The 12,749-nt window shown below is 58.4% G+C and overlaps 1 protein-coding gene across 4 annotated transcripts in view; it reads left to right on the top strand.

The window, feature by feature from the left end:
* The window catches only part of SLC5A10 (solute carrier family 5 member 10), a 54,863-nt gene that overhangs the window by 41,113 nt on the left and 1,001 nt on the right, over nt 1-12,749 (top strand). For 3 of the 4 annotated variants that reach the window (XM_060289899.1, XM_030861251.2, XM_030861250.2), the window contains 3 exons: nt 6,582-6,689; nt 8,822-8,972; nt 12,577-12,745. In XM_060289899.1, coding sequence (XP_060145882.1) covers nt 6,582-6,689; nt 8,822-8,972; nt 12,577-12,745 — 428 coding nt within the window. The remainder of the gene's footprint in view (nt 1-6,581; nt 6,690-8,821; nt 8,973-12,576; nt 12,746-12,749) is intronic. The other variant, XM_060289900.1, reaches the window with a different exon arrangement.

The following is a 12,749-nucleotide window of genomic DNA, read 5'->3' as shown; positions in this document are numbered from 1 at the left end:
GTTGATGTCACTGGGCCTGGGCCCATAAACCCCCCTCCCCCAGGACCCTCACCACCACCCATCTGCCTGTCAGCCTCTTCCCTGGGTCTGCTGCCTCGAGCAGTGATGCGGTGTCCCAGCCCCAGCATGCCTGTCGTCCCCATCGCTGACCCCTCTAGTCCTGCACTCCACCCTGGCCCGGGGGCTTCACAATGTGTCTGAACATAGTGCCCCCAGCCCCTCCCAGGTACATGCACACACGCCTGCATCCCCCCGCCCCTGCACATGGTCAGAAGGGGGAGGAAGGTGGTCCCAGGGCCAAGCACTGCCCTGGGAGTCCTGAAGCCTGACTTACAGCCTCTGCCACTGGGGATCTAGACAAGACCTTCTCTGGCCTCAGCTTCTCCTTTTTTTCTTCCCCTGCACGGAGGCCCTGGGGCTCATGAAGGGAGTCCTGGCTCTCAGGGCTGAAGGGCCTGCAGCCCTCCAGCTGCCTGCCCAAAATTATAGATTACAGGAAGCTGTTAAAAAAAACCAACAGAGAGCTTGCATGCACCCTTCACCCAGTTTCCCCCAATGGTGTCATCTTGCATAACCATAGCGTAGTAATACCACAGCCAGAAATCTCGTTCAGATTTCCCCAGTTTACGTGTGCTTGTTTCTGTGCGTGTGTGTAGATGTGTGCAACCTTATCACATGTGTACGTTTGTGTAACCACTATCACAATCAAGACGCAGAGCTGTCCCTCTACAGCCAAACCCACACCTCCATCCCTAACCCTGGGCGCCACCGATCTGTTCTCTGGTGATTCATCCAGGTTGGTGTGTATGGCTGTGTTCCTTTCTGTTGCTGCCTGGTACTCCATGGTATTCTAGTCTCTGTTTCTACGAGTTTGGCATTTTTAGCTTCCACATATAAGGGATATCATACAGTATTGATCTTTCTCTGACTTATTTCACTTAGCATAACACCCTCGAGGTCCATCCACGTTGTTGCAAATGGCGGGATGTCTTTCCTTCTCATGGCTGAATGATATTTTCTTATATATGTAAACGTCACAGTTTCTTTATCTGTGTATTATAAGTACTGAAGGACATTTCGATTGTTTCCATATCTTGGCTAGAGTGAATAATGCTGCAGTGAACAGGAGTGCAGATATCTCTTTGAGGTGGTGATTTCATTTCCTTAAAATATGTAACCTAGATTGCTGGATCATATGGTAGTTCTATTTATAATTTTTTAAGGAACCTCCATGCTGTTTCCATAGTAGCTGCACCCATTTGCACTCCCACCAACCATGTACAAGTGTTTCCTTTTCTGCACATCCTGGCCAACTCTTGTTATCTCTTGTCTTTTTGATAGTAGCCATTCTTGCAGGTGTGATGATTTCCCTGATGATTAGTGATGTTGTACAAGTATTTTTCATGTACCTGTTGGCCATTTGTACGTCTCCTTTGGAAAAAATGTCTGTTCAGTTCCTCTGCCCATCTTTAAATCAGATTTCTGGGGTCTGTTTGTGGGTTTTTGTTTTTCCTATTGAGTTGTATGAGTTCTTTACATATTCTGGATATTAACCTTTTATCAGACACACAATTCGCAAATATTTTCTCCCATTCTGTATGTTGCCTTTTCATTTTGTTGATTGTTTCGTTTGATGTGCAGAAACTTTTCAGTTTGATGAAGTCCCACTTGTTTTTTACTTGTTTGTTTTGGGGGTTTTTTGTTTGCTTTTGGCTTTCTTTGCATTTGCTTTTAGTGTCAAATCCAAAAGAATCATTGCCAAGACTGATGTCAAGGAGCTACCACCTATATTTTCTTCTAGGTGTTTCACAGTTCCTGGCCTTTTTTCAAATCTTTAAGCCATTTTGAGTTGATTTCTGCATGTGGTGTGAGATAGGGGTCCAGTTTCATTCTTTTGCCTGTGGCTGTCCAGTTTTCCCAACACCCATTTGTTGCAGAGACTGTCCTTTCCGCATTGTATATTCTTGGCTCCTTTGTCGTAAACCAGTTGACCATATATGTGAGGGGTTTATTTCTGTTCTGTTCCATTGATCTGTGTGTCTGTTTTTGTGCCAATACCACACTATTTTGATTACTATAGCTTTGTGATTTGGTTTGAAATCAGGGAGTATGATGCCTCCAGCTTTGTTTTTCTTTCTTAAGGTCCCGGATCTTTTATGGCTACTCAGGATCTCTTATGGCTCCATACAAATATTTTAGGATGGTTTTTGCTACCTCTGTGAAAAATACCATTGGGGTTTTTTTGGTTTTTTTGTTTTTTTGCGGTACGCGGGCCTCTCACTGCTGTGGCCTCTCCCATTGCGGAGCACAGGCTCCGGACGCGCAGGCTCAGCGGCCATGGCTCACAGGCCCAGCCACTCTGTGGCATGCGGGATCCTCCCGGACCGGGGCACGAACCCGTTTTCCCCTGCATCGGCAGGCGAACTCTCAACCACTGCGCCACCAGGGAAGCCCTCATTGGTATTTTGATAGCGATTGCACTGAATCTGTAGGTCACTTTGGACGTTTTAACAATATTAATTCTGCTAATCCATGAGCATGGAATACCTTTCCATTTTTTTGTGTCTTCTTCAATTTCTTTCAGCATCTTACAGTTTTCAGCGTACAAACCTTTCACCTCCTTGGGTTAAGTTTTTTCCTAGGTATTTTATTCTTTTTTATGCTACTGTAAATGGGCTTGTTTTCGTAATTCCTTTTTCTGATAGTTCATGGTTAGTATACAGAAACACAGCCGGTTTTATGTATGGATCTTGTTTGCTGCGACTTTACTGAATTTGTTTCTGCAGCTTTTCTTTTCATCCTTCCCACAGGTGTTTTATGCAGAGCAAAAGCTTTAGTTGTTTTTTTAAATAAGTATGTATTTATATTTTGGCTGTGCTGGGTCTTAGTTGCGGCACATGGGATCTTTTAGTTGAAGCATGCAGACTTCTCAGTTGCAGCATGTGAACTCTTAGTTGCGGCATGCATGGGGGATCTAGGTCCCCGACCAGGGATTGAACCTGGGCCCCCTGCCTTGGGGGTGTGGAGTCTTACCCACTGGACCACCAGGGAAGTCCCAAAGCTTTAGTTTTGATGAGCTCTATTTTATCAAGTTCCCATTTAAGGGATTACGCTTTTGACGTTAAGTCTAAAAACTCTTCACCTTGCCCTAGGTTCTGAAGATATCCTCCTACTTTTTTCCTAGAAGTCTGATAGTTTTACATTTAAATCTGTGATCTATTTTGAGTTAATTTTTTTGTGTAAGGTATGAAATTTAGATTGAAGTTGACTTGTTGGCCTATGGATGTCCCCAGAAGGGTTTTACAGCAAAAGATATAGCCCCAGAGAATAAATACCCAGGATCACATCGTAAGGGATTGGGAGAACTGGACTCAGAGCCAGGTCTGTGTGCTCCCTCCTGTGATATCAGCATCTGAACTGGCTCCCAGGGATAAGCCAGGCTTGCTTGGGAGTGGGGAGCACCTTGATTACCCCTCGGGGTGGTGTGTCCAATGACCAGCTTGGAAGAGGGTCATTTAGTCAGTCAACAAACACAGGTAGAACCTGCCACCCATTGGCTTGTGCTGTGCGCTGTTGGAGTCCAGGCTTCTCCATGGGGCTCATGGTCACAGTCTATCGAGAGGCAGGAAGGACACAAGTCACAGAGTTATTGGTGCCGTGGAGGGTGTTTCCTCAAAGCCTGTAGAGCCCAGACATCCGCAACGAGCTGGGAGGAATCAGTATGAGCTCCCTGGGTTTGAGAAGGGTGTTCCAGGGAGAGGGTACAGAGGCCCAGAGTTGAGGGTGAAATTTTGGCAGTGGTCCAGGTGGCCAAGTGGGCAGAGGCTGTAGTGCACAGTTAGAGTCCCCTGATCCCTCCTGCAGGGGATGGAGGCCACAGGAGGCTGTGAGCAGGGAGGATAGTGGGCAGAGTCACGGTTTTAGGGGAGGTGGGTTAGAGGGGGGAGGTGGTGCAGCTCCCCTGGTCCCCAAGCCCAGTGGCTGGACTTGGCATTGGCCGCAGGGAGGGAGGACGTGGGGGGCAAGGAGAGAGGCAGCCCTCAGGCTTCTGGCATGGGCCCCGGCTGGGTAGGGGTGCTGATGTCAAGGTGGAGCCCAGCGGGGAGCTCCCAGGCCCATGGAATCCGGTACTCAGGCAAGGCCAGGCCCCTGGCCTGGGGCTGCTCACTCCTGAGTTGGCACAAATGGGGGACTTTGTGTAGGTGGCAGCACCTCTGCTGCTGTCACAAAGGAGAGGTGGTTCTTACTTGCTGCTTAGGCAGGCAAGCCCGAGGCGCCCGGAGGCAAGGCCCCGTCCTGGCAGCCTGGAATGGGCTGAAACCGGCCGAATAAACCAGGCAGAATCTCCTGACTTGGCCTTTCTGAGCCATCATGTGGCCGTGACGCATCACCCATCCCTCCCAGGAGGGCTGGGTCCTCCCGGTGCCAGAGCCAGCCAGTCCAAGCCCAGAACCTGTCACGAGGGACCTGTCACCTGCCCCCACCTGAACCCCAGTGGCTCCAGAGTCCCACCGTGGGACCCCAGGCTCTGTCCCGGGTCTGACTACGTGTCCTAGGAAAGCTATGCCCTTTCTGCTCCTGAGTTCTCTCATATGCATAGCTGTGGGTGGGAGGTGGTAGGGTAGGGCAGCTGGATCAAACAGTGCCTGAACTCCTCCATAGCTCTTTGTGGGGTCCTTTCTCCCTTTCCTCCTCTCCTTCTGTGCCTTTCCCCTTGTTCCCAACCATTCACTTGTTTACTCTTTCATTCATTTACAACTGTTCACAGAGCATCTCCTTTGGGCCCAGCCCTGGACAGGGAGATACCTGGGAGAGGAGATGATTCAAAGCCAGTGTCCACCCTTGCGGAGCTCCCAGTCTGGTGGAGGGCGTAAAATATGCAAACAAACAATTGTGATTCAACCCTGGGCTTTAAGAGCCCTTGGGAGGAAGCTACTCTGCCTTAGCGGGTGGGGACGAACTGTGGAAGGCTTCGGAGAGCAAGCCCTTCGCAGCAGGCCATGAAGAGGGAGGTGAGCGAGGGTAGGGACAGAGCAGCAGGAGGAGACTGTGTCTGCAAAGGCACAGAGGCATCAGCATGCTGGGCGTGTGTGAAGAGCTGCAAGCAGGTCGGGGTGGCCAGTGCGCGGTGCTGGGATGACAGAACCTGGGACCAGTTGTCCAGGGCCTCGAATGTCATGGCGGGGAGGGGGTTCCTGAGAAGTAAGTGATGTGAGCAAAGCGGTGACTTTGGAAGGATGGAGAGGATGGAAGGGAGGCCGTGAGGAGCTGGTGCCCACCTTGTGGCAGGAGGGAGGACAGTGGGACACACTGAGCCGGAGGTGCCAGGGGTGGGGGCCTGGCGGGGCAGATGCCCTGGAAGCCTGGCGCTCGGGGACGCGGGTCATGGGGGAGGGGATGATGCCGCTCCAGCCCCTCTGGCCCTGGGGAGGGGGCCTGAGACCCTCGACGGTGGGTTGGGCATCTAAGGAGCGGCGTTAACCCAGGAGTGCCCGGTCCGCGCAGGGGCTCCAAGTCACGGAAACATCAATGCCCACGCGTGGGAACGTTACCCCCCAAACAGGCCCCTGTGGCCGCGCGGCTGAGCGGCGGCCGCTGTTTCTGAACTTTCCCTGTAATCGCATCTCTGTGTCTCCGTGTTTGCTTGCTCTGCGCATTCCTCTGCGGGCCCTGCTGAGAACCCAGGGGGCAGGGGCCAAAGGTGTTTAAGGAGTGCTTCCCAGAGGAACAACAGCACGTGGGTCGACCCTGTCTGTTACTTCCGCCCGCTCTCGGGGGCCAGGCCCCCCTCCGGCAGGCCCTGAATAGGGTCAGGCTCCAGCGGCTGGTGGGGAGTCTGGGATTTCGGATCCGGGCCAGGTCTGGGCCATCCACTCAATCCTTGTTCACTCAGAGGGCGAGCAGTGGGCGCTGCCCCCGCCACGGGGGAGGGTCTGCAGCAGAACCACCTCCCGTGCCGACAGCCCCAGTTGTCCAGGGGAGGTGAAGTGCTGAAAACGAGCGATGGGGGGGAGGGGGTCATGGGGGAGGGGGGTTATTTCAGATGGAGGCAATGACTTCTGAGCCGCCCCTGGGAAGCCCTGAGAGAGCAGCACCCAGCACAAAGGCTCGGGTGGGAGGAGGCTGGGGTGCAGGGAGAGGGGCAGGGAGGGAGACCGGCCCGAGGAGCTGGGAGTCTGGAGGGTCTTGTGCGGAGCTCTGGGCTCCCTTCTTGTTGGAGGGGGTCAGCCCGGGTGGGGGGCCTCCACCTGCCCCTCTGGAGGTGGGGGGAAGGAGACCGGACGCCTCACCTGGGCGGGGCTGCCCTGCAGGGGAGCCGGCCTGGTGTGGGCCAGGGAGCTGGGGTCATGTGATGGGCAGCAGGCCGGAGGAGAGGGTGTCAAGGGCCAGAGGAGTCTCTGAGGCCGGCCCCCACCTCGTCACCCAGGCTGGGAAACTGAGGCCCAGGGCCGAGCAGCCGCTGGTGGCAGATGGTGACAGAGCAGGTGCGGCCAGGCTCCTGTCCTCAGCCCGGGGCTCGCCCACCCCAGGGAGGGCGGGCGAGGGGCGGGCGGGGGACACTAGGCATCCCTCTCGCGCAGATGACGTGGGCTGTGTGGTGCCCTCTGAGTGCCTGCGGGCCTGCGGGGCCGAGATCGGCTGCTCCAACATCGCCTACCCCAAGCTGGTCATGGAGCTGATGCCCACAGGTGAGGCTCCAGCTGGGTCCGGGGAGGAGCCCTGGGGGCGGTGGAGCCCACTCTGGATCAAGCGTGACTCTGTGTGACATCCAGGTGGGATGAGCATAGCGTGAGGAAAGCAGCAATAATAGAAGACGCACAGGGCACCCACCGCGCGCCAGGTGCCACGCCCGGGGCCTCACACGCGGCTAACTCACGTCCTCTTCTCAGGAGCCCTGGGCGCTGTGATCTTCATTCCCACTTTAATTTCTTCTTTTTGTCACACTGCACGGCATGTGGCGTCTTAGCTCCCCGCCAAGGATCAGACCCGCGCGTGCCTCCTGCAGTGGAAGCGTGGAGTTTTAACCACTGGACCACCGGGGAAGTCCCTCATCATCCCCACTTTAGAGATGGGGACACTGAGACCCAGGGTGCCCTGGCCAAGGTCACGTGGCAAGTGAGCTGCAAAGCTGGGTTCTGAACTCAGGCGGTCTGCCCCCAAGGCTCATCCTCTTAGCCAGTGCTGGCCCGTCCCTCCAGAAAGGCTGCCACTGTCTCCTCTTTCAGGCCTGCTGGGTGTTAGGCCCTTTCACAAACTGCTTCTTTTTTTTTTTTTTTTTTGTGGTACGCGGGCCTCTCAACTATTGTGGCCTCCCCGCCGCGGAGCACAGGCTCCGGACGCGCAGGCTCAGCGGCCGTGGCTCACGGGCCCAGCTGCTCCGCGGCACATGGGATCTTCCCGGACCGGGGCACAAACCCGTGTCCCCTGCATCGGCAGGTGGACTCTCAACCACTGCGCCACCAGGGAAGCCCACAAACTGCTTCTTATGTAAGGTTATGAGGCAGAGTTCTTAGCTGCGTTTTACAGATGGGGAAACTGAGGCACAGAGAGAGGAAAGTGACTTGTCCCGGGCCACCCCTCAGCATGGTTGCTGGGATTAAACGCAGCCGCACAGGGAAACTGACCGGCACGGGGCTTGGCCGCACTGTGGCTTCCCACCCCGATGCCTCGTCTGCCCCTTCTGTTCTGGGGGCTCGCTGACACCCAGCCGTGTGAGCCATAACCCCTCTCCAGGCGTTGAGCTCCCTGTGTGAGAAATGGGAGGAGAATAAGCCCCAAGTTAATCCACCTCCCTGAGCAAGGGAAGGAGGTTGGAGACATGTCTGCAGGAAAACCATGATTTAACTCACTTTCCTCTGGGCCCCATCTCAGTCAGCCTAAGTGAACAGAGAGGGCCATGGGATGCCTGGAAGTCACACAGCAGGTCAGACGCAGAACCAGGGCCAGGCAAGCAATGGCACCTGCAAGTCTGAGCCCTCAGGGGAGGTGGCTTATCCTGGGGTGGGGGAAAGGGGTGCGGAGGACAGAGAATCTGCAGAGGTGGAGGAGGTGCTTAGACACTTGAAGAAAAAGCACAGGAAGCCTTGGAGACAGACTCGAACTGAAGCCCAGAGAGGGGAGGCGACCAGCCTGAAGCCACACATCACTGAGTCCTCTGCACACTCAGCCCCTCTCAAGCCCACGACCCCCGTCAGGCTTTGCACAGCAGGGCCTCTCCCACCTCGGTGGGGGCCCCTTATTCGTTTTCAGCCCATGACTGAGGCGGCTTTTGTCTCCTCTTTGGGCAACCACATCTCCTCTCTCACAGAGCCAACAAGACAGTGTGGCCACACACAGGAAGTAGCAGGAAACCCCAGGCCCTGGGTCCCTGGGCCCTGCCCAGGGCGGGGCCTCCAGGCTGAGGGTCCCGTCCAGGCTGTCCTCACTCCTCCGCCCCACCCCTAAGTTCTGCCGCTGGCCTGCTGTGCATCCCTGGGCAACTCTCTTCCCCTCTCTGAGTTTCCACCTCCTCACCGTCCAATGAAGTCTGGGTGTGAAAGTGCTCTGTCAGCTGGAAGCTCTGTAGAAGCGAGAGGCTGAGAACAGATCCCCGTTGCCAGCAGCCCGCAGGCTCAGGCAGCAGACGCGGGAGCCCCGCCGTTGTCCCCAGCCTCCCACGTCAGGGTCTCTCTCCCACCACCTCCAACCCCCCCACCTCCTCCCTCCTGGGCCTCTACTTGCAGGGACTTGGAGGGGCGTCAGACGGCGGGGCCTGGGCAGGAGGGCTCCCGGGGGCGGGGGCGCGGCCCGGGCAGGGTCACAGCGGCCCCTGTCCCCCCAGGCCTGCGGGGGCTGATGATCGCTGTGATGATGGCCGCTCTCATGTCATCGCTGACCTCCATCTTCAATAGCAGCAGCACGCTCTTCACCATGGACATCTGGAAGTGGCTGCGGCCCCGCGCCAGGGAGCGGGAGCTGCTGCTGGTGGGACGGTATGGGGGAGGGGCTGAGAGGAGGGATTCCCTGGCCACACCACCAACCCATGAGGCCCCAGCAGAGTTGGGCTTTGAGGGATGAGTAGGAGTTTGCCAGTTGGAGAAAGGATGACACCAGGAAGGAGAGGAGAGAAGAGACCAGAACATTCTACCCCTCCCACCTTCCACATCGCTCTCCTGGCCACCCCTTCACGGCCACAACCCCCATCTTGGAGGCATCTCTTACCCCAAGCGGAATCTCTGAGGGAATCTGCCAGGGAGAGCCCCCTTCCCTAACCACGCAGAGATCTGCCTTCCCCAGGTCTGAGCCCCTAGCCCCCATGACCGTTCCCAGCTGCCCCAGAGAGGGCCAGAGCCAGCACTCAGGTGTAGCCACACCCACACCATAGCGGTCCCTCTGGCCCCTGTGCCCCTGGCCCCACTGAGCTTCTGCCCACTTCCTCCGAGCCCCACTTGTCCCCTCCTTATTACCTTGATGACTCACCTGATCTTTCTAGACTCTGCTCAAGTGCCCCTCCTCCAGGCAGCCCTCCCTGATACCTGAGACCAAGGAATGAGCCCCCTCCCCTCAAAGCCTCCCACAGGAACTATAGCCTCGCTCCCATAGCACATGTAGGCCTTGTCGGTCCCACTGGTGTCCCGATGCCCCTCCACATGGGGGGAGGGGGGTTGTGCCTGGCACAGCCCTCCATCCCCAAGCTTGGCCGAGTATCCGGGAGTCCTTTAGGGGTGAAACTCAGTGATGGATGAAGAGGAGTCGATGCCCTCTCAGGAGTCCCACCCTGCCTGTCTCCCTCCAAGCCATGCAGCCCCCACTGTGCCGGTCGAGGGGGACCCGGCCCTCTGGTGCTGGGCTTGGCAGCAGTGCCCCCTCCAGCCGGGAGCCTGTGGCGCCCATCCTCAGGGTGGGGTCTCCTGGAGCTCCAGGCAGTCAGCCCGTGATGCAAAGCTGCCGGCCTCTGTCGGGACACGCCGGCTGGCAGGTGTGAGCTCAGGTGCAGCTCAGACCTCGTCCAGAACAGGGAGCCTCTCCCTCGGCTCCCCGGCGGCTTCTGTGTCAGCACCTGGACCACCCCTCCCAGCCCCTGCTGGACCAGCTCCTCCCTGAGCCCCTCCAGCCCCGGCTTCCCGGGAACTGGGGCCCGGACGTCCTCCTGCCGCCCAGGGTGTGCCTCGGCCCCCTGGCCTGGACACTGGTAGCCTCAGTCCCCCCTTGGCGGCTCCACGTCCCCTGCCTGCTACTTCCCAGCCTCCCGCTCCCACCTGAAGCCAGAGTCCTGAGCCGGTCTTCCCTCTATGCCAGCTCAGCCCCCCACAGGGCACCCTTGACCCTCCTTCTCACCCATCCACCCAGGTAAGCCCGCCCCGGGCCCTGCCAGCCTGCCTGTAGGCACCCGGCTGTGTGATGTGGGCTGGGCTGCTCACCTTCTCTGGGACCCAGTTATCTCAGCTGCCAGGTCGGTGGGGTGGAAAGGGCCCAGTGCTGGATGTGCGGCCAGGGCTTAGCCCTACCACGCCTCCGTCTTGAAGCACCAGGGCAGCCCCCAGCACCTCCAGCCTGCTCCCTGCCCAACAGCGCTGTTCAGGCTGTGTTTCCAGCCGTGTGGGCTCTGGATCCTTGGAGCTCAGTCCAAGGAGAGATGGGACTCCCAGAGCGCAGGGCAGCAGAGGGCACCCTGAGCCTGGGATGCGGCCATCACGGGGATGCTGGGGAACCCCCACCCAGGTCTCCTCAGGTTTGGGGAGCCAGAGGAGCTGTCATAAGCCTGGGGCCGTGACCACCTCATGCCTGGGGCCCTGATCTTTGCCAGCCCCCAGCCCCACTCCCCGGTCCTCCCCTGCAGCCCCTTCTGTCCACCCTTCTCTGTTATTCAATCCACTACTGCTGGCCCTCCCTGGGACCCTGCATCAAACTGGGGAACATAGGGGACCCAGAGAGGTCTCAGAACCCCCCCAGCCCTTGAGGGGCTCCCCTGCGACCATGGCTGCGGCCCAGGGGCAATGGAGGGGGCCAGTCGTCCTGACGGCAGAGTGGGGGGGGCAGGGTGTCAGGAAGACTTCCTGGAGGAGGAGCGTCTTGAGCTGGGCCTCGGTGGACAAGGGGGTTTTGCTGGGGAAGGAGTTGAGAAGGGCATTCCAGGCAGAAGGAACAGCCTCTGGGTTTGGGGTCCCTCTGACAGCCTGGTGGTGGCTGAGTCATCAGACCAAACCCAAGAGGGCAGTAAGAGGGCCAGGGCCCCAGTCTAGGCCGGGCTGGAGAGGACCAGCCCCACAAGAGATGCTGAGTCTGGTGTTGGACGCGGGGCCTGTTGGAGGAGGGCAGGGTGGAGCCTGCCGGTGCCTCTGAAGCGGGCAGCGCTGGCTGCCTGCCAGGCGGAGGGTTAATTAGCCCTAATCAAGGGGTGCCTCCTTCCTCCACCCTCTCCTTCTGGCGTGGAAGGGAAGGGAAGGACAGGAGGCAGGAGGGCCCGCCCCAGCCGCACACACGGCCTCTGTCATTCCTATTGTGCTGTCCGGGGTTCCAGGGGGTCTCACGCATCATCCACCTCTGAGGGTAAGGGGCGTCCAGCTGACCCAGGACACAGCCGAGGGGCTCTCAGCCAGGGAGAGGCATACGGACACCTCGCCCCAGCTCTGTCCCCTTAGCCAGGTTCCACACCCCTTCAAAGCTGCAGGGTCGCCTCCTCCTGGAAGCCTTCCTGGTTGGATGCTTCCTCTGGGCTCCTTCAGCACAGCCCTTAGCACAGGAGAACAGGCTCATCTGTTTTCTTTGCTCCACTCTGGGTGCTGGGCAGGGACCAGGCCTGCTCGGCACCAAGTCTGGGTCCCTAAGCCACGCCCTGCTCTCCGGTGGGCTCCTTGTGAATGCCTCGTGGAGGAACGAGTGAAGGGTGTCCCTGCTGCAGGGGCGGGGGGGGGGCACGTCCAGCGGGAGGCAGGCAGGAGCTGAGAGGAGGATTCCACGCAGGGTGGGCCGGGGAAGGGGCTTCGCAGCTGAGACCTCTGGGCTCCAAACCTTGCACTCCGGCTGGAGGTCGCCCAGTAGTGGATGTGAGTCCACAGCCTAGGGCTGTAGGGGGTGGGGGGGTGCCAACCAGAGGCCACGGCTCCTTCAAAGGCCCACCAGGGTTAGAGGAACGCTGGGAGGTCAGTCTGGCCTGAATGTGAGGGCAGGGGGTCATTCGTGCAGTCAAGGATGTGCATTGAGCACCTACTGTGTGCCGGGAGATGCAGCAGTGAAGTAGCAGGATGAGGCTGCTGCCGCCGCGAGTGGGAGATGGACAGCAAGCACAGAGAGGTTGGGACGGTGCCTTGAAGGTGGGCAGGAGAACCGAGGGGCCACGGGGGCCACTGTGAGACCCCAGGGATGAGCGTGAGAACACAGGCTGAGTCAGGGGCGGTTCCTGCCAGCAGCAGGGAGCCATGGAAGGGTCTGGAGAGGGCAAGATCGGCCAGGTCCCTGGAGGAGTGGACAGGGGCCAGGGAGGAGGCTGGAGCTGAGCAGCAGGGGACAGATGGAGAGCAAGCCTTAGGGACCGGTGGGAGGCGAGGCAGGGCTGAGGAGAGGTCTCGAGGGACGGCCTGCTGCTGCCGCCCGCAGGCTGGTCACTGTGGTGCTCATCGGCGTGAGTGTGGCCTGGATCCCGGTCCTGCAGGGCTCCAACAGTGGGCAGCTCTTCATCTACATGCAGTCGGTGACCAGCTCCCTGGCCCCCCCGGTGACCGCGGTCTTCGTCTTGGGCATCTTCTGGCGGCGGGCCAACGAGCAGGTGG

This window comes from Globicephala melas, chromosome 20 (genome assembly GCF_963455315.2).
Source record: "Globicephala melas chromosome 20, mGloMel1.2, whole genome shotgun sequence".
Taxonomy (NCBI): domain Eukaryota; kingdom Metazoa; phylum Chordata; class Mammalia; order Artiodactyla; family Delphinidae; genus Globicephala; species Globicephala melas.
Note: the sequence above shows the minus strand (reverse complement) of the source record. Positions and strands in the feature narration are given on the sequence as shown.